At 44.7% G+C, this 24,497-nt stretch overlaps 1 protein-coding gene across 6 annotated transcripts in view; it reads right to left on the bottom strand.

Moving 5' to 3' along the window:
* The window catches only part of CHUK (component of inhibitor of nuclear factor kappa B kinase complex), a 65,261-nt gene that overhangs the window by 23,622 nt on the left and 17,142 nt on the right, over positions 1–24,497 (bottom strand). For all 6 annotated transcript variants that reach the window (XM_053308785.1, XM_053308787.1, XM_053308786.1 and 3 more), the window contains 5 exons: positions 15,331–15,419; positions 12,298–12,387; positions 12,023–12,147; positions 9,706–9,813; positions 7,405–7,540 (listed from right to left, as the gene is read on the bottom strand). In XM_053308785.1, the coding sequence (XP_053164760.1) occupies positions 7,405–7,540; positions 9,706–9,813; positions 12,023–12,147; positions 12,298–12,387; positions 15,331–15,419 (548 nt within the window). The remainder of the gene's footprint in view (positions 1–7,404; positions 7,541–9,705; positions 9,814–12,022; positions 12,148–12,297; positions 12,388–15,330; positions 15,420–24,497) is intronic.

Here is a 24,497-nt window from a genome sequence, read left to right as displayed (position 1 = left end):
AGTTTGGAAAAGAGGCGACTATGGGGAGGCATGATAGATGTATATAAAATTATGCATGAAGTAGAGAGGGTGGATGGGGAGAAATTTCTCTCTTTCACACAACAGCACCAGGGGTCATCATATGAAACTGAAGGCGGGGAAATTTAGGACTAACAAAAGGAAGTACTTTTTCACACAGTACATAATCAATCAATGGAATTCTGTGGCATGTGATGCCACCAGATGGCTACTAGCTTGGATGGCTTTAAAAGAGGCTTAGACAAATTCATGGAGGTCTGTCAATGGCTACTAGTCTGGTGGCTATAGGCCACCTCCAGCCTCAGAGGCAAGATGCCTCTAAATACCAGTTGCAGAGGAGCAACAGCAAGAGAGAGGGCATGCCCTCACTTTTTGCCTATGGACTTCTCAGGGGCATCTGGTGGGCCACTGTGTGAAACAGGTTGCTGGACTGGATGAGCCTGATCCAGCAGGGTTCAGCAGGACACTGTGGGCACAGGGCCCAAAAATGGGGTGTGTGGGTGGCATTGGTGGTGGATGGTGGGAGGTGTCAGGAGAAAAATTTAAAAGACTTAATTTGCATCTTAAACTCCTCAGAGAATATTAAAAGTACACCAATAAAAGAGGTGGTGCAAGTTAAAACACTCCATGGAGAATCAACACACTATACTCTCACACCACTTTACTATGCATATTAAATCAAAACTAACCCTTCTCTTTAGTAAGTACTCAGTCTCCATAGAAGACCAAGAATTATGTCCTGGCAAGTTGCAGGGCTTTCCCCTTACTTATGCTGCATCTCCAAGGGACAGCTTCAGTGGTGCAGATAAAATTGCTGGCAGTCAGCTCCTGTCAGTCACCATTTCCCCCTTCTAGAATGTCACAGGTAATGGGACTGTAGCTCAGTGGCAGAGGATCTGCTTGGCATGCAGAAAGTCCCCTACCTGGCATCTCCAGGTAGGGCTGGGAAAAACTCCTCCTTGAAACCTTGGAGTGCCACTGCCAGGCAGTGTAGACAATTTTGAGCTAGATGTATTTGTTTGTTTCATTTATATCTTGCTCCTCCCGAAAGGCTCAGAAGGCTAGATGGACCAATGGTCTGAATAAGGCAGCTTCCTAAGAACATAAGAACAGCCCTGCTGGATCAGGCCCAAGGCCCATCTAGTCCAGCATCCTGTTTCTCACAGTGGCCCACCAGATGCTGCTGGAAGCCACAGGCAGGAGTTGAGGGCGTGCCCTCTCTCCTGCCATTGCTCCCCTGCAACTGGTACTCAGAGGCACCCTGCCTTTGAGGCTGGAGGTGGCCCACAGCCCTCCAACTAGTAGCCATTGATAGACCTCTCCTCCATAAAGTTATCCAAACCCCTCTTAAAGCCATCCAGGTTGTTGGCTGTCACTACATCCTGTGGCAGAGAATTCCACAAGTGGATCACGCGTTGTGTGAAAAAGTACTTCCGTTTGTTGGTCCTAGACCTCCTGGCAATCAATTTCATGGAGTGACCCCTGGTTGTAGTGTTGTGTGAGAGGGAAAAGAATTTCTCTCTCACCAAGTTCTCCAAACCATGCATGATTTTATAGATCTCTATCAGGTCTCCCCGCAGTCGTCTTTTTTCTAAGCTAAAAAGCCCCAGGTGTTGTAGTCTTGCCTCATAGAAAGGTGCTCTAGGCCCCTGATCATCTTGGTTGCCCTCTTCTGCACCTTTTCCAGTTCAACAATGTCCTTTTTAAGACGTGGTGACCAGAATTGTACGCAGTATTCCAAGTGTGGTCGCACCATAGTTTTGTATAAGGGCATTATAATATTAGCCGTTTTATTTTCAATCCCCTTTCTAATGATTCCTAGCATTGAATTTGCCTTTTTAACAGCTGCCGCACATTGAGTCGACACTTTCAACAAGCTGTCCACCACGACCCCAAGATCCCTCTCCTGGTCAGTCACCGACAGCTCGGATCCCATCAGCGTATACTTGAAGTTGGGGTTTTTCGTCCCAATGTGCATCACTTTATACTTGCTAACACTGAACTGCATTTGCCATTTTGTCGCCCACTCCCCCAGTTTGGAGAGATCCTTTTGGAGCTGCTCACAATCCGTTTTGGATTTCACTACCCGGAAGAGTTTGGTATCATCTGCAAATTTGGCCACCTCGCTATTTAACCCTGCTTCTAGATCATTTATCAATAAATTAAAAAGCACTGGTCTCAGTACAGATCCCTGGGGGACCCCACTTCTTACTTCCCTCCATTGTGAAAACTCTCCATTTATACCTACCCTCTGTTTCCTGTCTTTCAGCCAGTTAGCAATCCACACATGTACCTGTCCCCTTATCCCATGACTGCTAAACTTCCTCAGGAGTCTTTGATGAGGAACGTCATTGAAAACTTTTTGGAAGTCCAGGTATAATATGTCAACTGGATCACCTTGATCCACACACTCGTTGACACCCTCAAAGAAGTCCAAAAGGTTGGTGAGGCAAGATTTACCTTTGCGGAAGCCATGCTGGCTCACTCCCAGCAGGGCCTGTTCTTCTAGGTGCTTTACAATTTTATCCTTGAGGATGCTTTCCATCAATTTGCCTGTAACAGAAGTTAGGCTAACTGGCCTGTAATTTCCCAGATCACCCCTGGGTCCCTTTTTGAAAATCAGTGTTACATTTGCTACTCTCCAGTCCTCTGGTACAGAGCCTGATTTCAGGGATAAGTTGAAATTTTTAGCAAGGAGCAAGGACAATTTCTCGTTTGAGTTCTTTGAGGACTCTTGTATGGATGTCATCCAGCCCTGGTGATTTGTTAGCTTTCAGTTTTTCCAGACAGTTTAGTACATCATCTCTTGTCACTACTATCTGACTCAGCTCTCTAGCCTCCATCCCTAAAAAGCCTGGTTCAGGAACAGGTATATGCTCAGTATCCTCTGCTGTGAAGACAGACGCAAAGAACTCATTCAGCTTCTCTGCAACCTCCATATCCTCCTTAATAATCCCTTTCACTCCGTCATTGTCTAATAGACCAACCGCCTCCCTGGCAGGTTTCCTGCTTCTGATGAACTTAAAGAAGATTTTGTTATTCCCCTTGACACTTTTGGCTAAATGTTCCTCAAACTCTCTTTTTGCCTCCCTTATTGTCACCTCGCATTTCTTTTTCCAGAGTTTGTGTTCCTTTTTGTTCTCTTCATTTGGACAGGCCTTCCAATTTTGGAAGGAAGTCTTCTTCCCTTTTATGGCTTCTTTGACGGTACCCGTGAGCCATGCTGGCATCCTCCTGGACTTAGTGGTATCTTTCCTCCTTTTTGGTATACAATCTAACTGGGCTTCTAGTATTGTGATTTTGAGTAAACTCCATGCACTCTGGAGCGAAGTGACTCTCCTGGATTTCCCTTTCAGCTTTCTTTTCACCGTACTCCTCATTTTGGAGAAGTTTCCTCTTCTGAAATTCAAAATGTCCATATTAGACATCCTTGGTGATTCTCTCCCCGCATGTATGCTGAATTTGATGGCACTGTGGTCACTGTTCCCTAAAGGGTCGATGACACTGACGTCACGCACCAGGTCCTGGGTGTCACTCAGAATTAGGTCCAAGGTCGCCCTCTCTCTGGTCGGTTCCATGACCAACTGTTAAAGGGCACAGTCATTTAGTGTATCTAGAAATTTGACCTCTTTGTCCTGACCTGACTGTGAATTTACCCAGTCTATGTGTGGGTAATTGAAGTCACCCATAATTACAGCCCTGCCTCTCCTTGACGCCTCCCTGATTTCTTCCTGTAACTCCCAGTCACTGTCGGCATTTTGATCCGGAGGGCGATAGCACATCCCCAGTAGCATGTTCCCATTCCGGCCTTCTATAGTCACCCACAGGGTTTTTGTGGAGGACTCCAGTCCACCTAGGTTTTCAAGCTTGTTAGATTCTATCCCTTCTTTAACATACAGTGCTACTCCACCTCCAATACGCCCCTCCCTGTCCTTTCTGTAGAGTTTATACCCAGGGATGACTGTGTCCCACTGGTTCTCACTGTTCCACCATGTTTCTGTTATGCCCACTATATCTATTTCTGCGTTAGCAACCAAGCACTCCAGCTCACCCATCTTGGCTCGGAGGCTTCTGGCATTGGCATATAAGCACCTATACTCTGAATCTCTCCCCTGAAGTATGCTATTCTTATGACTCTTTGACCTGCTGGCACAGGCTCCTGTCTGCTCTTTATGCAGTTCCGCACTGTCCTCTTCTGTTTTATCTGAATTCATTGCACCCTCGCACTTTAAGGGATGGCTTTTGTCAAACGGGATACTGCCCAGCTCCTGTCGGCTGTTCCCCAGGTGTCATTTTAAAAGCTGCTCTGCAACCTTTTTGATTTTAAGCGCCAGCAGTCTGGTTCTATCTTGGTTCAAGTGCAGCCCGTCCCTTTTGTACAGGCCTTGCTTGCCCCAAAATGTGTCCCAGTGCCTAACAAATCTAAACCCCTCCTCCCGGCACCAACGTCTCATCCACGCATTGAAACACCTCAGCTCTGCCTGTCTCACTGTACCTGTGTGTGGAACAGGTAGCATTTCTGAGAATGCTACCTTAGGGGTCCTGGACTTCAATACACTGCCTATCAGCCTAAATTTCGCTTCCAAGACCTCCCAAATACATTTCCCCACATCGTTGGTGCCAATGTGCACCATGACAGCTGTCTCCTCCCCAGCACTGCCTAAGAGCCTGTCTAGACGCTGCATGATGGCCACAACCTTCGCACCAGGCAGGCAGGTCACCGTGCGGTCAACACGCAGGTCACAAATTCATCTCTCTATACCTCTAATGATCGAATCACCAACTACAAGGAGGCCCCCACCCCCCAGAAGAGTATCCCCTGTATGAGAGGATATGGGCTCATCATCCACGGAAGGGGTCCCTTCTAAAGGAGCATTTCCCTCTTCCTCAGACTGATGTCCTCCTTGCCCAAGACCTTCCTTCTCCCTGACAGCAGAGGAGCTACCAGCCCTGGAGTGGGATGCCTCTATCACATCTCTGAAGGTCTTGTCCACATGCCTCTCCAGATCTGCCACCTTGGTCTCAAGGGAACGGATTTGTTCCCTGAGGGCCAGGAGCTCCTTGCACCGAGCACACACCCATGACTTCTGCCCATGGGGCAAATAGTCATACATGTGGCACTCTGTGCAATACACTGGGAAGTGCCCCTTCCCCTGCTGACTTTCTATCTTCATACTGTCTTGTTGGCTGTATACAGTATTTAGAGATAGTTTATTGTAAGTAGTTTATTATCTGTTTATTAGAAGGATAGGTCTCAGCTGTAATGGTCAGCTATTTAACTGTCCAAACAGCCTTTCCCAAGAATATGAGTGATACGAGGGAGGAATATGTACTTACGTTCTCTTCTCTACCAGGCTCCTTGTGATCCAAACTCCCCGGCACTCTTCCCGCTAAACTCCTGCAAAACTCTTATGTCCTGTTTGCTATCCCTGTTCGCTATGCTCTCAGGCCTTCACCTATTTAGGTGAAGTACCCAGAATGTTGGGGGTAATATGCTAAATCATTGTAAACCGCTTAGAGAGCTCCAGCTATAAAGCGGTATATAAATGTAAGTGCTATTGCTAGTGCTATGCTATTGCTATTTTGTAGAGAAGCCTTCCAACTCAATCGTAAACTCCTATATTCCTATGACACTACAATGTGAGGTACACACATATCTCGCTGTTTGATAGTTACTAGTTTAGTATATTATAAGAAAGAATATTATAAGAATATTATAAGAAAGTGTATCTTGATTTCAACAAAGCATCTGACAAAGTCTCCCATGCTATCCTTGATAAGAAGGCAAAAGGTAGGCACTATTGCTTGGCAGAATCATAGATGGTTGAACAATTATACCTACAGGTGCTTATTAATGGTTCTACATCAACCTGGAGGAAGGTATCACATGGAATATCACAGGGCTCTGTCCTGCGCAGCATTTTTATAAGTGATTTGGATGAGGGAGCAGAGGGATGCTTATCAAATCTGCAGATGACCAGAGGCCGGGGGGCGGGGGCGGGATGGGGAATAGAATCAAGACTCAAAAATGACCTTGATGGGCTTGAGCAGTGGGCCAAAAAACAAAACCATGTTCTAAAACAGATCCAGTGTACCTCCTGCATTTGGTAAGAAAATGAACTGCGCAGGTATAGGATGGGGAAGACCTGGCATGGCAATAGTACATATGAAAAGGCTAGAGAGGTCTTATCCAGGTCTTATCCACCTCTCCCTGGTTTCTCAGGTTGAGGCAGTGGCCAGGGGTGCTTTCTATCAGCTCCAGCTGATACGCCAGCTGCACCCATTTCTCGAGATCAATGATCTCAGAACAGTGGTACATCTGTTGGTAACCTCCAGACTTGACTTCTATAATGTGCTCTACATTGGGCTGCCTTTGTATGTAGTCCGGAAACTTCAGTTGGTTCAGAATGCAGCAGCCAGGTTGATCTCTGGGTCATCTTGGAGAGATCACATTACTCCTTTACTGATGGAGCTACACTGGCTGCCAATAGGTTTCCAGACAAAATACAAAGTACTAGTTATAACTTATAAAGCCCTAAACAGCTTAGGCCCTGGTTATTTAAGAGAGCATCTTCTTCACTATGAGCCCCACTGCCCACTGAGGTCAACTGAGGAGGTCTGTCTCCAGTTACCACCAACTCGTTTGGTGGCTACAAAGAGAAGGGCCTTCTCAGTCACTGTCCCGAGATTGTGGAATGCGCTCCCTGCTGGGGTATGATCCTCCCCATCTCTGGCAATTTTTAAAAAACATCTGAAAACCCATCTTTTCCCTCAAGCTTTCTCAGCTTCCTAAATTTTTTAGGTTTTAATCTCTGGTTTATTTTTAAACTGTTAAATTGTTTTAAGTTTTTGTATGAGTTTTTAACTTGTTTTATGCTATTTTTAACTGCCCAGAGACGAAAATTTGGGGCGGTGTACAAATCTGATAAATAAATAATAATAATAATAAGCACTAATGCAATCAAGCAAATGAGCATGGGTGGGGGTGGCGGTGGTTAGATGGGATGGCTGATGCAAGTCATCCTTTTACCTTGTGTAATGGGAGACAGGAAACTACCCTGTGCAATGTTTCCTTCGATTGGCTCCAACACTGTCTTCTCTTAAGTGTGCTTCTGATAGGACCTCTCACAGACCTTTCCAGTGGAAGCTGCATCCAGGATTCAAACCTATGACCTCCTGTGTATGAGACCTGTGCTGTTCTATTAGGCTAGCAGCATAGCTGGGAGCACAGGATTGCTCTATTAGTCTAGGGGGAGTGTGCTTTACCTTGCCATTTACGTTGAATGTGATATTTCAGGGATCAAATGAAGATTTATTGGCTCATTAAACATTTTGTGCTTTTTATAGTTGCTCTGTTTAATCGAAATATATCATATTAGAACTTACCTTCAGGCCTAGTAGGTGATCCATTAACTGGAAACATTGGACATGACCAGTTTCTGGGCTGGTACCACCCCCTCTTTGCTGTGGATCCCAATTTAGCATCAGTTGTAGCCAACTCTCCATTGTTTCTACAATTATACTAAGCAAAAAGGGGGGGGGGGAAGGTAAGCACTGTAAAAATAACAAGCAAATGCTCTACTCAGAAGAGATGCTCTAGAGGGGAAACTTGCATCCCACACTAGGAAGCAACTCATACCTCTTAAAGCTCAGTTTCTCCTCAGCCATATCGATAGGCATACGCATAAGCCGAGTCCGTTCCTGAAGTCAAAAACGCCAACCATTGTCATCAGCCAGAAATAAGTAAAAAAAATGCTAGTCGTCGTCAGTCAGCCAGAAATAGGTCAAATTCCAAAATAGCAGTCCTTTTTTAAAAAACAGATGAACTCACAAAACTGAATAACGCTGAAGAACTATTCCAACGAGGAGCAACAGACTGAGGTCTAAATGCAATGGCAGTCAGAAAAGAACTGAGGAACATGATGCCTAGCCTGCCTTTAAATAGCGTGCTGTAGGCGTGGACGGGGCCCAGACGCCTTGATGAGCTGTGGCACTGCTACCACGTGGTTCTTGTGCAGGCACAGAACCTCCCATACCTATGGATCTCGACGGCTCTTGATCCAGATCAGAATCCTCAAATCTGGCAGAGCACAAGACTCTCTGACTTTAATGACAACTTAGTTATCCCAGAAAATAACTAGCCTAATCAAGATGGAGCAGACACTTGATTTACACTGGTTAGAAAATGGGTATTACAGGGATTTGTAAACACCACAGTTGCCATCAAACCACTGCATGTGGGTGACAACTTGCAAATATGTGCAGATTCAAATATAGGGGGAAGTCAGCAGAGAATCCTTGTTAAATGGCACCTTCAAGAAGTATAGACGTTAAGATTCCAACTTTAATTGAAACTTTATACTTCTTCTAAAGAAATTACAAACTTTATCAGCAGTCATGATCTATGTAATTTTTATTCCCTAGTGTCATTAGAGCTGCACTGATTAGAACAAACGCAGGAATGAAATAAGGAAGAACAGGAACAGGAATCAAAATATTTGTCTGTGTAGAAAATTTTAATAGCTGGGGACAGGCAAGCATTTTTTCCAGCAGTACGTTGAAGATTTGTTTGTATAATGTTAACCTCCCTATGTCACGATGGCTCCACCATTTTTAGGCTTTAGATTGCAATATTCTGTATTTACACAGAATATTACCCTTCAAGATGTTTCGGAATTGCGAATTATAAGTCTAGCAAATAAAAGATTGAGATCATGTTCACACAGTACACATTCAGTCCTATACAAGTGGTCAAACCCATAAAACTGTATTGGAACATCACTTCAATACAGTATCAGTAATTAGTTTTGAGTCATTATTTTTAACACTAAATATATGTTGTGGCATTCATGAACAGCCATGTAGCTGTGAATATTGGGCCAGGATGGAGTTGGGAGTTATTGGTTATTTAAAATTGTCCTCATCAATATCATCTGAAAAATCTGAAGCAAGTAATAATTTAACAGAGTGTGTGCATATTTATATATATTATATAGATACAGAGATACCCATTACCAACAGATAGGAAGCTGCCTTATACAGAGTCAGACCATTGGTCCATCTAGATCAGTATTGTCTACTCTACACTGACTGACAGTGGCACTCCAAAGTTTCAGGCAGCAGTTTCTCTAAGCCTTAACTGGAGATACCAGGAAGTGAAATCAGACAAGGAAAAAGAGAAAGACTACAAGTTCTAGAGCTACACACACACACACACACACACACACAACTTAACAGGGTGAATGTTTACATAATAAGCACATTTCCCATCACAAAAAGGCAAGCTAAAGGTGTATTTGGGCTTTGGAATGTGCTTTGGTTCAAGATTCTACCCTAGAACCATCAAATGAGATAATAGAGAGCCAGCGTGGTGTAGTGGTTAGAGTGCTGGACTAGGACCGGGGAGACCCGAGTTCAAATCCCAATTCAGCCATGAAACTAGCTGGGTGACTCTGGGCCAGTCACTTCTCTCTCAGCCTAGCCTACTTCACAGGGTTGTTGTGAAAGAGAAACTCAAGTATGTAGTACACCGCTCTGGGCTCCTTGGAGGAAGAGCGGGATATGAATGTAAAATAAATAAATAAATAAATAAATATCTCAAATTTGAAAAGATATTGGGCTATAATTCTGACACATACATCAGAATAGCAGAATTCTACAAGTTAAAAGAAAGGAATTGAATGTTACCTGCACAGGCTGTTGGGATTTGGCAAATGAGCACTGAATTTAACTTCTCCAGTCATCTCTTCCCATGCAAAGATGAACTTCGGATCTTTCTTCTTGATTTTGTCATGCCTACAGAAGTAGAGTGGGTAGGAGGGTGAAGACAGAGGATGGAAAGAAGTCAAACCAACATACTGTGTGAGAGGACATGCTACATCTTAGGGAATCTGTGCCACATGCCTGTCAAACCTTCTCTTTGAAACTTTCAAAATAGAAGACAGGCAAGTGGCCAATCACCATCCTAGTTCATTTGCTTTACTGGAGAACTGCTCTTATATTACAGTTATTCACATTGTATCCAGCCTGTTTTCCTTTGAGTTCATACGGATGAAATTGCCACACTTTATCCTCACAACAACCCTGTGAGCTGCCAACATGTCCCTATATTCCCATTAACTTGAATGGGAAAATAGGGACATGTGGGCAGGTATGGTCAGACAGAATACAAGGTCATCCAGGGATCTTCATGACTGAGTGGGAAATTTGAACTCTGATCTCCCTGACAACTATACCACACTGACTCTTGTAGTTAGAACTAACTTCACTTTCATGGCATAAAGGCCTTTCCAAATGACAAAGAATCTTGGAATTTTTTGTGTAGTACAATATCTGATTCAGCGCCAGTGATGCAATCTCATCCCAATACAAGGCAGGGTATATGTTTGTGAAGAGCCTTGCTGGAAGATGGATAGCCTTCTTGACATATTTTCTTTGGGGAAAGAAGAGCTTCTATGCTGGAGAGAGGAACTTGCGGGTGGGGGGGGGCGGAGACATCAAGAGCGGTTCATGAAATGGCAGGACATTGCAGTGGTGGGCAAGAAAGGAGGTATCATGGCTGAAGTTCAGAATTTTACTTGATTCTCAAGGGCTCTATGAACACTGCAGGCTTGAGCAATACAGTAAATTATCTTTTTATCTCTAAAGTACTAAAAATATAATTCAAATTCAGAAGTCAGAAAACCATTCAGGCATGATAGTGAATAGTGTTGCTTGTTACCAGCCAGTTGCCCAGCAATCTGGGAGGAGAGCTGGTCTTGTAGTAGCAAGCATGACTTGTTCCCTTAGCTAAACAGGGTCTGCCCAGGTTGCATATGAAAAGGAGATTTGATGTGTGAACACTGTAAGATATTCCCTTTAGGGGATGGAGCAGCTCTGGGAACAGCATCTAGGTTCCAGGTTCCCTCCCTGGCATCTCCAAGATAGGGCTGAGAGAGATTCCTGCCTGCAACCTTGGAGAAGCCGCAGCCAGTCTGTGTAGACAATACTGAGCTAGATGAACCAATGGTCTCACTCAGTATATGGCAGCTTCCTATGTTCCTGATCTACCTTCCAGTTTACCATGGGCAAAGGACCCTGGCCCTCTAGTGCAGACACCAAGCAATACACATCCACTCAACATCCCCCAACCTCTCACCTGAGCTCCGATATGGAGATCAGAAACCCACTGCTCCCATAATTATTTATTTTTATTTATTTATTCGATTTTTATACTGCCCTTCCGAAATGGCTCAGGGCAGTTTACAATTACAGACGTCTCCCCCTACTGTGTCTTATTTTATGCAAACCTCAGGGCAAGCAAGATAAGAAAGTACTCTGTGCTTGCCTTAGGCTCCCTGATTCTACCTCTTTTCAAACTGCAGTACAAAAAGCAAACTCCCTGCCTCTCCCTTGAGCTCAAGTCAGACAAGCACAGGGGAGAAGGCAAACACAAATAGAGTCTGATTAGTAAGCCTTTGTGAACAACAGTCACCAGCAAGATCACTGACATTTTCAACAGGTGCCTGCAACATTCACACAACCACATTACAGGCAGCAATCACAATGCCTGCCCCTCCCCACAATCCCTCCCCAGTTCCTACATATTGATAGAAAGACATGCTAGCTGGAGACAACATATTTGGATCCCAACTAACAGTGCATTTACAGTACAAAATAAGTCTGAAAAGGCTCATAAAATACTGAATACTATTAGACCAAGTGAGTGAGGGGCAGATTTGTGGAAAGAAAACTCACAAGGTAAAACTATTTTCCTTCCTCTTGAGCTCAATAATCCCACACATGGGTTCTGTATCTGAACAGATAGGGTGGACTCCATCAGTAGAGCTGGTGGTTCATTTCTAAGAAGTAGGGGACTGCTCAGGTTTTAGAAAAACTTTTGATACAACTATTCAGGAACCTTGAGTAAAACAGAGCTAGTAGTTCATACTATTCGCTCTTCTGTATATGGGGAAAGTAAGCAATGGTCTAATAACACATTTAGCCACAGGCACAAGTATCTTACCAGGTAAAAGGCTGCTGATTGTGTAAAAATGGTCTAAATCCTGTAATGCACTCAAAGACCACAGTTCCAAAACTCCAGAAGTCTACAGAAGCTGTGTAGGGCTTATTATCAAAGAGTTCTGGTGCCTTAAACAAAACAATATAAAATGTAGTAAGAGCAAAGAATCTCTGGAAAGTACAGCAGATTTTATTTTGTAACTCAGGTACAATGTGTGGCAATAACAACTGGGGCAGCTTCTGCCAAAATACAATGTAGTTTGATCTTTGAAATCTTACCAAATACTGCAGGGTTCCAACAAAGGACGTGCACAAGCTTCCTTGATCCAGATCCTTGGCATATCCCAAGTCTATTATTTTGTAAATTATCTGGAAATAAAATCAAGTGCAAGATATTTATATATATATATATATATATATATATATATATATATATATATATATATATATATATTGCTTAGCCTTTCTGTTACTTTTCATACTCATGTTTTCTTCACCTTTTGAGTTTAGGGATTGGTGCTCTTTACTCCTTACATTTATTCTATTTACAAGCTCTTAAGACCTTAAGTGTTATCTTAAGTGGAGCAGCAGGGAAATGCTTGACTAACAAGTAGAAGGTTGCTGGTTCAAATCCCCACTGGTATGTTTCCCAAACTATGGGAAACACCTATATTGGGCAGCAGCGATATAGGAAGATGCTGAAAGGCATCATCTCATATTGCACGGGAGGAGGCAATGGTAAACCCCTCCTGTATTCTACCAAAATAAAACCACAAAGCTCTGTGGGTGCCAGGAGTCGCAATCGAATTGACGACACACTACCTTTAAGACCACTTTTTAGCTCCTGCTACCAAAGCAGTGTTCAGGGCAATTCCATTTTCTTCCTCTCTATCTCAAACGTTTCTTTACAGCCTTCATTGCCACACCCTCCTTCTCAGTTTCTTGCTCTCTTCTCTCATCTTTCTGCTTTGGTAAACCTAGTCATAGCCCTGAATTGCCTCCTCTCTTTTTATAGTTATTCTTACTCCCAATTCTGCCAGGTGCCTTTCAACCACCAAAACCTGCTTGCATGTCTGTTTTGAGGTTTGCTGATGGTACATCTTCAGTTGCATGCTACCTAAAGTTAATATTCAATTCCTTATTTCTTTTGGATCATATAGTGGATCAGTTATTTGTTATTTGTTATTTTATTTTTATTATTTTATTTATAGTGGATCAGTTATTTTTATTTTTATTACATGGCAAAATTTATCTTTTCCTAATTACCTTTACCACAAAGACTTGATTCACAGTTTCTGAACATATTAACAAGGAAATTAATTTCCACGTTTTGTTTTTTTCATCCCAATTTTGGTTTATTTAAAATTCAGAAGTTTACTGCCAGACACAACCATTTCGTGAATTATTTTGACCACACCCAAGCACTAAAAGTAACAGCCATTATCTTGCTCTTATTATCTGCCCCAGAATCCCACCCCTAAAATCACCATCACAGCAGTACCATGAACCTGTTTTTGCAATTATTCAAATGTATGCTTCCTTTCAGTCTGTAAAATTCATCTCTTAACAGAGTGACATAACTGGAATCCTGTTCACACATCTTCTCTTTCTCCTTCACAGAAGTAAGGAAGGGTACATCCACATACCTCCATCCCAAAACAATGTGAAATTGGACAATCATCATGTACAAATGGGGTGCACATAATACCAGAAACTCTAGCAAGGAAACCAAATGATTTAGCTGGTCTTCCTGCCTTCCTGAAAACTGGAAGTACTCCTTCCCAATCTCAAATATGACAGTAAGAGACCCTCTTCACATGTACCCAGTGGTGTGGGAGCCAGTTTTCCACAATGCAATATTGCAACTACCTTGGAGATTTTCCCCACCTGATCCACACTCTCCAAGTAAGGAGGAAAAGATATATGATGTGACAACATTCACACACATTCCCAGCTGGGATTGCATCCCAAGATTGCGTGTGTGCACATGTGCTTGCAAAAGCCAAAGCATGAACAAAATCCACCCAAATCAAGGGATTTATTACAATCAAAGATCAGATCCTAAGGATATGCACAAAATGCATTTTGTGTTCTGTTTTGAACTCGGAATGGAATGCAAAATGCATGGAACGTTCAACTGGAACAACCGGTTAAGCCTGAATAATCTCAGAACACTCAAAACGGTCTGAGCTGTTCCAAGCACCATTCTGGAATCCAAAATGGTTCTTGGCTGCTGCACATGCGCAGAGGCCAAAATGGCACTTGCAACAGTTGGAACCTTCCAATTCAGGATGAGTCATATGAAGGGCGTTTTGTTCTGAGCCCGGAACACTCAAAACAGCCTGTTTTGAGGAGGAACACTCCAACTGTGGAATGTTCTGCACATCACAATCATATACATCCACCCAAGACACCCCCAGGCATTAGCGGCCAGTGTGGGTGCCGCTGGGAGGGCAGCGAGAGACACCCCCAGTGGCACCCGCACCGGCCGTTAATGCCCCCAGGAGAATTTTACCGAAGCATATCTAATGTATCCTACACAGGAGACATAAGATTCTGAGGCAAACAGCTCCATTGTTCAATCTTCTCTCTTTCTACCCTCATTCCACTCCCCACTGTATCCCCTACTCAAACTGAAGATGCGTAGAAAAAATGAGAATGGTCCTGAAGTCCCTAGCAATTCATTGTGTCCTGTGTCTCATAGAGCCCAACCCATGGCAGAGTCTGCTTTCAAACAAGCCCTCTGTTTATCCTTTGAGCTATGGAGGTTTATTCTTTCCAATACTGAGAGCATTCTAGTACAAATAATCTTATACTTTAGAACAGGGGTTCCCAACAGGGGGTACTAGGGGGACCTGAAGGGGATCCCAGGGGATGTTCAGAGTCTTCCTGTCACCCCACTTTGCAGCCACGCTATTTGCTTCCCATTTGAGGATCTTTGGCATGAAGTCAACACATCCTCAGTGATACATACACTGCAGGAGAAGACCCTCCTCCTCTGCTCCTGACTGGCTGGCTAAATGCTGAAGCTTAGTAGAGCCCTCCTTTCAGACTGACCCATCAGGTTTCAGAATATTAGCATTGAGTACTCTCATTGAAATTAATGGGACAAGTAAACACACACACAAAAGTTCTAGGAAGCTTTTGTGACAGAAGGGGTACATTTGTTATGAGAGGCTGGGAACCCCTGCTCTAGATATTGCAGGTGATGACTAAGAACAGTAGTTCTCGCAGTATGCTCACTATATCCAATCAAAATTAAGTTAATGACTTCTAGATCTGCTGTTTGGATCATTAAAACATTTCACTTACCTTTCCACCTTCATCCTGAAGAACAATATTTTCAGGTTTTAGATCTCTGTGTATTATTCTGTTTTCATGTAAATACTGGATACCAGAGCCTAAAAATCAAATAGTTCCCCCCCACCAAAAAAAAATTCAGAAAAGGACAGGCCTTTTAAAGAAATCTAGATTCACTTTCCATTTGTTATTTGCCGACTATGTGAACAGTAAAACACAGTGGAAATAAGGCAAGATTAAATTACTAGTTGACATCCTAATGGTGTGTGCATGGAAATAGCGCCACTGAGCACAAGCAGGACCACCCCAGCAGTTCTGTCAGTTCCTTTATGAGCAAGTTTTTGCACAACAGAGTCAGTGGGCACTTCTCCTGAAGTGCTTTCCTGTGCTCCCAAAGTTCTCTGTCAGAGCACTACCAAGGGAACTGATGCATTTCTGCTCTGACAGAGGGCTTTAGGAGCACAGGAGAGCACTCCAGGAGAAGTGCCCACTGGCTCTGTTGTGCAAAAATACACATGCAAATGAACTGACAGAGATACAGGGATGGTCTCACTGTGTGCTCTGTGGTTCTATTTATGTACACACTTTGTTAGTCAAGAAGTCTGCCACTCTTACCAAGCGTCAAATCCACATTTTTGCCAGTTCTAATATAATTATCACCCTGCTCCGCATTTCTTACATTGCCCCACAAGGTGGTACTAGAGATGAAAACATGTTTTGCCATTCCAGATTATTATTTCCTCACTGAAAATTTCCTACACATACTTCTGAAATTCTTTGTTGCTGGTGCTTTGGGCAAGCTGCAACATGAACCCTTGAGGAAAGACAGACCTTAATCCAATTAACGCAGTTCCTATTCAAACCAATTTTCCTGTTCTTTGTGTCTTTTCCAGATGAGTTTTTAAAAAGCACAATGTCTTTTTAAAAGCACAATAATTGTCCAGTTGTTGCTCAACAGTTGTAAAGGATCTAACTGTCTTCTGCTGTGAAGAAGAACAGGTTGATTACCTGTAACTTATGATCTCTGTGGGGGTCCATTGTCATTCACAACTGGGTCTTCTGCGCCTGGGCAAAAAGCCACGGAAGAATCCTTAGCTCTGTTCAGGTGCATCCTGGCCCTTTAAGGCGTAGTGAAGTCGGAGCCTTAAAGGGTGTCTATAGTACCAGCAGTACAGAGCCTCCCTCTTTGGTTCCTGAAGTGGCCGCTGAAAAGAGACTAACATCATCCAGAAGAGAAAAAGACAGCAAGTATCAAAGCAGCACAGGTATGTGAAAAGGATAAGCCAAAAAATAAGCTAGCAGAGGCGACAGCTGGGCGGGTGTTTGAGTGACCATGGACCCCCACAGAGATCATAAGTTACAGGTAAGCAACCTGTTTATCTCTGTAGGGGTCCATGGTCACTCCCAACTGGGTGAGTGGCTAGCTCCCATGTAAAAAGGAGGTGGATGCTAGCAGTTACAATACTTTCTTTAAGACTGCCCGACCAAAACTGGCCTCTGAAGCAAATCCTAAGTCCACGGCATAGTGTCGGACAAAGGGCAGGTCTAAGGACCAGGTAGCAGTCCTGCAGATGTCCTTCATGCTGATGCCCGACATGTGGGCAGCTGAGGTAGCCATGGATCTAGTGGAATGCGCCCTGATCTTGGAGGGTGGTTGAATGCCTTGCTTTTTGTAGCAAAAGAAGATCAACTGAACCAGCCAATTGGACAATCTTTGTCTTGAGATGGCAAGGCCTTTACTTGTTCCCGTATAGGAGACAAGCAGGTTTTCTGTCCACCTGAAAGACTTAGTGCGGTCCAAAAAATAAAGCAGACACCTTCTGACATCCAGGACGTGCATAGAATGTTCAAGGGGCGTAGAAGGGTCACAGAAAAGGGTAGACAATACAATGTCCTGATTAATATGAAAATACAGTGGTCCCTCGACCTACGAACTACTCGACTTACGATGTTTTCGAGGTACGAATGACAAAAAAGACCGGAAGTCATTGCCGTTTTATATGCGGCTTACTCGACCTACGAATTTTTAGATGCGGCTTCCTCGACTTACGAATGTTTTCAGACCTCCGTGGATGCGCTCTTCGACTTACGAAAATTTCGACCTCCGAACGTGCGTTCAGAACGGATTAACATCGTAAGTCAAGGGACCACTGTACAATACAATTTTCAGATGGAAGTTAGGATCCGGGTGAAGGATTACTTTGTTCTGGGACAACTTGGTATAAGGGGAGTCCGCCCTCAGGGCAGCAAATTCACTGACCCATCTTGCTGAAGTGATGGCAACAGGAAGGCAGTTTTCAGACACAGCAGTCTCATGGAGGCAGACAGCAATGGTTCAAAAGGGGCCTCTGTAAGTTTGGACAGTACAAGTGAGAGGCTCCAAGGCTCAATGGGTGCCCACACCAGAGGGTACAGGTTATTAACCCCTTTAAGAAAACATTTGGAGTCAGGATGGACAAAGACAGATTTACTCTACCAGCCCTGATGGTGTGCTGAAATGGCAGCCAGGTGCACCTTGATGGAGGTGTTGGAAAGTTCCAGCCTTTTGAGGTGGGCAAGGTAGAGGAGTATCTGTCTTATGGAGGCTTTGAGAGGGTCAAAGCCTTTTGACGAAGAGTAGGATGTGAAATGCTTCAATTTGCATTTATAAGACTTTCTCGTAGAGGCCTTTCTTTTGTTCAACAGGATACTGTCTAGAAGTTCAGCCTCCACACCGTCAGTGATAAGGATCTCAGTGCATGGTGGTAAACTTGACCCCCTTCCCTCATGAGAAGATCTTGACGAGGTGGAAGGTGAAGGTAGATCCCTTGCACAGCCAGAGAAGAGCTGGGAACCACGGTTGCCTGAGCCACCAGGGGCACACCAGAATGCATTGGGTGTGATCCTGGAGTATCTTTCCTATTATCCTAGACAACAACGGAAAAGTAGGGGAAAGGTAATAAAGCCTGCCTTGCCAACGCAGTTGGAAGGCGTCTCCCATGGAACCCATGCCAAGGACCACTCTAGAGCAGAATAGAGGGCATTTAGCATTATCTACTATGGCGAATAAGTCCACAGAAGCACAGAATAAGTCCACAGTAGCTCACGAAGCAAAGAGATCTGACAGAACAGAGTCATTAAGCTCCTACTCATGGAGGGTAGAGAAGGAGATGTCCCGGCTAAGGGAATCAGACAGGATATTATCCTCCCCCTTGATATGGATGGCCATGAGTGTGATCTCATAACATATGCACCAGTCCCAGAGTTGTAGGGCAAGGTTGTTCAAAGACCTGGAGAAAGTACCTCCTTGGTGGTTCAAGTAGGCAATAGTCGTAGTATTATCAATATACACTTAAACCATTTGGCCCTGGAGGATGGGTAAAAATGCCTTAAAGGCCAGAAAAACAGCCAGGAGCTCCAAGAAGTTAATGTGGAGTTCCTTTTGCTGGGGATTCCACAAAGCTTGCGAGTTCAGAGACCCACAGTGAGCACCCCAGCCACATCTGTAGTAACCACAGTAGTAGATGTGACCACATGGCCACATCTGTAGTAACCAACACCATGGGGTCCAACAACTGAAAGGATCCCTTGCGTTAGGGAGTCAGGCCAAGACCACCACAGTATATCACATAAGATATTATCCAGCACTACTAACTACTTGTTTTGGCTGTCTAGAGTCGGCCGGAAGACAGACAGCAGCCAGAGTTGTAGACTCCTCATAGTGAGGTGCACATTTCCCACTGTCATCATACAAGAAGCCATCAGGCCCAACAACCACTGGATGGAGCGGACTTGTTGTCTGGGAGCAGACTAGAAGGTGGCCACAATGGAGGAGATAGCCTGGATGCATTCTGCAGGTAAGTACGCACCTTTTTCATCTGCATCCAGCACCGCCCCAATATACTGTAGAGTCCTTTGAGAAGTGATTTTTTCAGGTTGACAACAAGTCCTAGATCAGCCAAAAGAGAGAGTAAGTTCAAGTTGGACTGCAGAATAAGCTTGTCCCTTGCTGTAAAAAGCAAGTCATCCAAATAGGGAAAAACAGATACGCCTTGAATATGCAAATAAGCAATGACAGCCGCCATACACTTTGTAAAGACCCTAGGGGCGGTACAAAGTCCAAAAGGGAGAACTTTATACTGGTAAGCTTGAGTGCCCAAACAGAAGTGTAAGAACTGGTGGTGCTGCGGATGTATAGATATGTGGAAATAAGCATCTCTGAGGTCTAAAGACGCAAACCACTCCTCCTCCCACAAGAGAGGATTGACTGAAGAGAGATCATATGAAACTTTGCAGTTTGGGCAAACTTGTTCAGCTCTCAAGTCCAGGATGGGAGAAGGCCACCATCATGCTTGGCAACCTGGAAGTATCTTGAGTAGAACTCAGCATACATGGATGAAGATGGCAGTAGTTCTATGGCATCCTTTTGGAGAAGAGAAGCTACCTCTTCTTCAAGGATAGGAGTTGAGTGGGTGTATTTTATGCTCACGTGGGCAGGGATGGAGTCAAATTCAACGGCATAGCTGTCGTGCACTATGCATAACACCCAGGTGTCTGATGTAATATGACACCAGGAAGGTAGGTATGGAGTGAGGGGGATGTCAACTAACAGGAGAGGTAAAGACACTCCCAGGTCAGAGATCTCAAAAGGGCTGCTTAGGCTGAACTTGGGCCTTCGATTTTTGCTAGACTTTATGACGCTGGTGGAAAGGGCACCTGGAATATTGTCTAGATCCCCTTCAGTAAGAAGATCTTCCTTGCAAGGGAGGAGGCTGCTACCGTTGTTTAAATGGAGGCCAATACCTTTGGTGGTATGAGGATGACTGCTGGGATTGAGCAAAGGTCTTGGCTGTAAACAGAGACTTTTTCAGGTGTTCCATTATCTCTGTACTTAGAGAACAAGCCCTCCCCACTGAAGGGAAGGCTTTCTATCTTTTATTTCATACCTGGCTCCAGTGGTGTCAAACAAAGCCAGGCGTGGCGCCCCAACACCATGGACCCAGCCAGCACCTTCGACTCAGTTTCCATGAGATGCTTGGCTGTGCTCAGTTGTTGCTGAGTTAAGTCTGCTGACTTTGAAAGGGTCGACAAAAACCTTCCCTTAAAGGGCTCAGGCAGAGAGGCTGCCTCCTCCTTCATATTGTCCCATAGGGACTGTTGATATTTGGCCATACCAGCCATGTAATTAGCGACTTTAAATGAGAGGAAACCTGACGAGTAGAACCTCCTGGCTATGGAGTCCAGCTTCCTCCCTTCCTTGTCTACTGGTGCTGAGTGCTTTTGTGAAGATCTGAAATGAAGCACACAATCAACCACCAGGGAGTTCTGAGCCGGATGCTTAAAGAGGAAAGGGCAAGAAGCCTCCTGAATACGATACAAATTCTCAAGTTTTTTGCATGGCTGTGTCACTTGGGCCGACCAGGCGGTTTTAGCAGCAGCCACCAATGACGTCAACATCGGAAGCCCCGTAGGGAACGCCACAGAGGATCTGGAAAGGTAACTATACACCAGGCCTGTTACTGTGTCCTCCAGTAGAGGAATCTCAAGGCCCAAAGCTCTAACCATTTCTTGTATCTGTGCATGATAGAACTTGGTGTCTTCTGAAGGGGAGTCTGAAGGCCTGCTGCCCCACATTATCATCTGGTGAAGTGCTCAGAGGGACCTCTGAGACATCAGATTCCAGGTACGAGATGTAGGGCGATTCTCCATCTGAATCAAGATCCTGAGGAAGAGGATCAAAGGGGTTCGGAAGCAATGGTATAGCTGGTGATCCTGGAACCAAAGGTGGATACAAAGGTTCTGGCAGCCTAGGCAGCACAGGAGGCACTGGTCAGGAAGGCACATAGCAGCACTTACATTTATATACCGCTTTTTTATAGCCGGAGCTCTCTAAGCGGTTTACAATGATTTAGCATATTGCCCCCAACATTCTGGGTACTCATTTTACCGACCTCGGAAGGATGGAAGGCTGAGTCAACCTTGAGCCCCTGGTCAGGATCGAACTTGTAACCTTCTGGTTACAGGGCGGCAGTTTTACCACTGCGCCACCAGGGGCTCTCATGTAGGGTATCCGGAGGTGGCGCAACAGCAAAACTGGGGTTGGTGACAGTGCTCTAGGCAACAGTGTAGCAGGCTCCAAAGGAACAACAGTTACCTTAAATGGGTTAGAAAGAACACGCTCCAAATCCGGAACGGGTTCCCGAAGGCGCATCGTCTTCCATAGTCTGTACTCTTCAAAATCATAGGGGAGCGCCAGAGAACCCGGAAGAGGGTGAGTATGAGAACACTCTCTGTGCCTGAGGTGAGGTAAGTCAAATGCCCCTGGAGAGCTACCATAATCCAAAGGACCACATTGAGCCTGCAAAGCCAAGAAGTGGTAGCATTCTTTAAAGGGTAACACTGTACCACCCTGAGTCAAATTAGGAAGGGCGGTATAAAAATTCAATCAATCAATCAATCAATCAATCAATCAATCAATCAATCAAGGGGTAAAGTTGGAAAGGCCACCAGTAGGAGTTCTACGGACTGGTAAAGGAGAGTCAGACTCTTCCACATCAAGGCCTTGTGAAAACGTAAATCCTTTGAAGGTGGAACGAGATGGAGTCGAACTCGTCAATCCTAGGAGTTTCTCCAGTTCCTGGTGCAGCAAATTCTGAAGAGCCAGTGATTCCAATGAAGGTGTAATCGGGACTTCTGTCAGGCGCTGTGGAGATTGCACTGCTGTTACATCATGGGAGATTACAATTGGAGACACTGGCACCGAGCGAATCGGTGACAAATCATGGGAAAATGTTGATAAAAACTGAATCGGCATCAGCACCGGCTCCAACGGCACCACCTGTGTCCCCAATGAGGTCGGCGTTTTGGAGCCAAAAACATAGGCAACACCAACGCCCAGCACTCCAGCATCGAAGGTCGGTGTCGGCATCGACTTGCTGTTGTGTCTCGACACTGAAGGGGTCGGTGCTGGAAGAGGCGAATAAGAGGCTCCCAGCTGCGTGGATGCCAGGGAAGGAGTCTTTGCTTGTGCTGAGGGAAAACTCTTTGATGATGATCCCAATGCCAAAGGGGACTCAAGCGATACAGGTTTGGGCCTAGTCAACGACTCCAACGAGCCATGCTTCTTCTCTTTCTTCTTGCGGGGCTCCAACACCACTGAACGATCCTGCTCATGTTTATGCTTGTATTTTTTGTGCCCCCTGTCCAATGGCTTTTTAAAGAGCAGAAGGTTTCAAGTTCCCTCCCTGGCTTCTCCAAGATAAGACTGAGAGATTCCTGCCTGCAACCTTGGAGAAGCCACTGCCAGTCTGTGTAGATAATACTGAGCTAGATAGACCAATGGTCTGACTCAGTATATGGCAGCTTCCTATATTTTTAAGGGAGCAGAGTTGGTCTTGTGGTAGCAAGCATGACTTGTCCCCTTAGCTAAGCAGGGTCTGCCCTGGTTGCATATGAATGGGAGACTTGATATGTGAGCACTGTAAGCTATTCCCCTCGGGGGATGGAGCTGCCCTGGGAAGAGCAGAAGGTTCCAGGGATACCTCCCTGGCATCACCAAGATAGGGCTGAGAGAGATTCCTGCCTGCAACCTTGGAGAAGTCGCGGCCAGTCTGTGTAGACAATACTAAGCTAGATGGACGAATGGTCTGAATCAGTATATGGCAGCTTCCTATGTTCCCAAAAGAGTCTGTCAACGTTGAAGCGGTGGTCACTACTTAGTCATTTCTTCTTTTGAAAGGAAAGACACACCTTACACACACTTGTATTATGAGAGTCTTCCAGGCAAATGAGGCAATCAGCATGTCCATCAGATTAGGGCATCATGCCTTTACAAGTAGAACAGTGCTTGAAGCTTTTAGAGGTAGACATAGCCAGAATCCAAAAACGCTCCAAGGTCAATCCAAAAATCAGAAATAGGAACAAATCAGAAGGGGCAAGCAAGCAGAGCCCAGAAAAATGGTCCGAGTCAAATCCAGTGAGTTAGAAACAGTCCAGATAGCAAATAGAGAAAGTCAGAAGAAACAGCCAAAGTCAAAACCAAGAATCAGTCAGAAAAAACAGTCTCTAAATCTCTTACAGGATCCAAGGGATAGAAGTAGATTCCTCCTGAGGCAGCACGAACAGCAGACGAGAAGGAACTGAAGAGGAAGGAACTCTACTGCTGGTACTATAGACACCCTTTAAGGCTTTGATATCACTATGCTTTAAAGGGCCAGCACCCGCCTAAACGGAGCTAAAGATTCTTCCGTGGCTTTCTGCAAAGGCGCAAAAGACATAAGAACAGACCTGCTGGATCAGGCCAAAGGCCCATCTAGTCCAGCATCCTGTTTCACACAGTGGCCCACCAGATGCCGCTGGAAGCCTACAGGCAGGAGATGAGGGCATGCCCTTTCTCCTGCTATTACTCCCCTGCAATTGGTACTCAGAGGCATCCTGCCTTTAAGGCTGGAGGTGGCCTATAGCCCTCTGACTAGTAGCTGTTGTTAGATCTTTCTTCCATGAAGTTATCCAAACCCCTCTTAAAGCCATCCAGGTTGTTGGCTGTCACCACATCTCGTGGCAGAGAATTCCACAAGTTAATTATGCGTTGTGTGAAAAAGTACCTCCGTTTGCTGGTCCTAAATTGTTGGTCCCTAGCAATCAATTTCATGGGATGACCCCTGGTTCTAATGTTATGTGAGAGGGAGAATAATTTCTCTCCACCCACTTTATCCACACCATGCATGATTTTATAGATCTCTATCATGTCTCCCCGCAGTCATTTTTTTTCTAAACTAAATAGCCCCAGGTGTTGTAGCCTTGCCTCATAAGAAAGGTGCTCTAGGCCCCTAATCATCTTGGTTGCCCTCTTCTGCACCTTTTCCAGTTCTACAATGTCCTTTTTTAGATTTGGTGACCAGACTTGGATGCAGTATTCCAGGTATGGCCAAACCAGTTTTGTATAAGGGCATTATAATATTAGCAGTTTTATTTTCAACCCCCTTCCTAATGATCTCTGGCATGGAATTGGCCTTTTTCACTCACAAGTCCCAGTTGTGAGTGACCATGAACCCCTACAGAGATCTTGTATTTTCTCAGTACTCAGTCCTAGTATATCTGCAGAAAAATACAATTTTCCTTTTCTTCCAAATTAGCATGAATTTTTCCACTGCAATATGCAACTTCTACAGGCTCCTATTCATGTGTAACTTCTACAGGCA

Source organism: Hemicordylus capensis, chromosome 3 (assembly GCF_027244095.1).
Source record: "Hemicordylus capensis ecotype Gifberg chromosome 3, rHemCap1.1.pri, whole genome shotgun sequence".
NCBI classification, from domain to species: domain Eukaryota; kingdom Metazoa; phylum Chordata; class Lepidosauria; order Squamata; family Cordylidae; genus Hemicordylus; species Hemicordylus capensis.
Note: the sequence above shows the minus strand (reverse complement) of the source record. Positions and strands in the feature narration are given on the sequence as shown.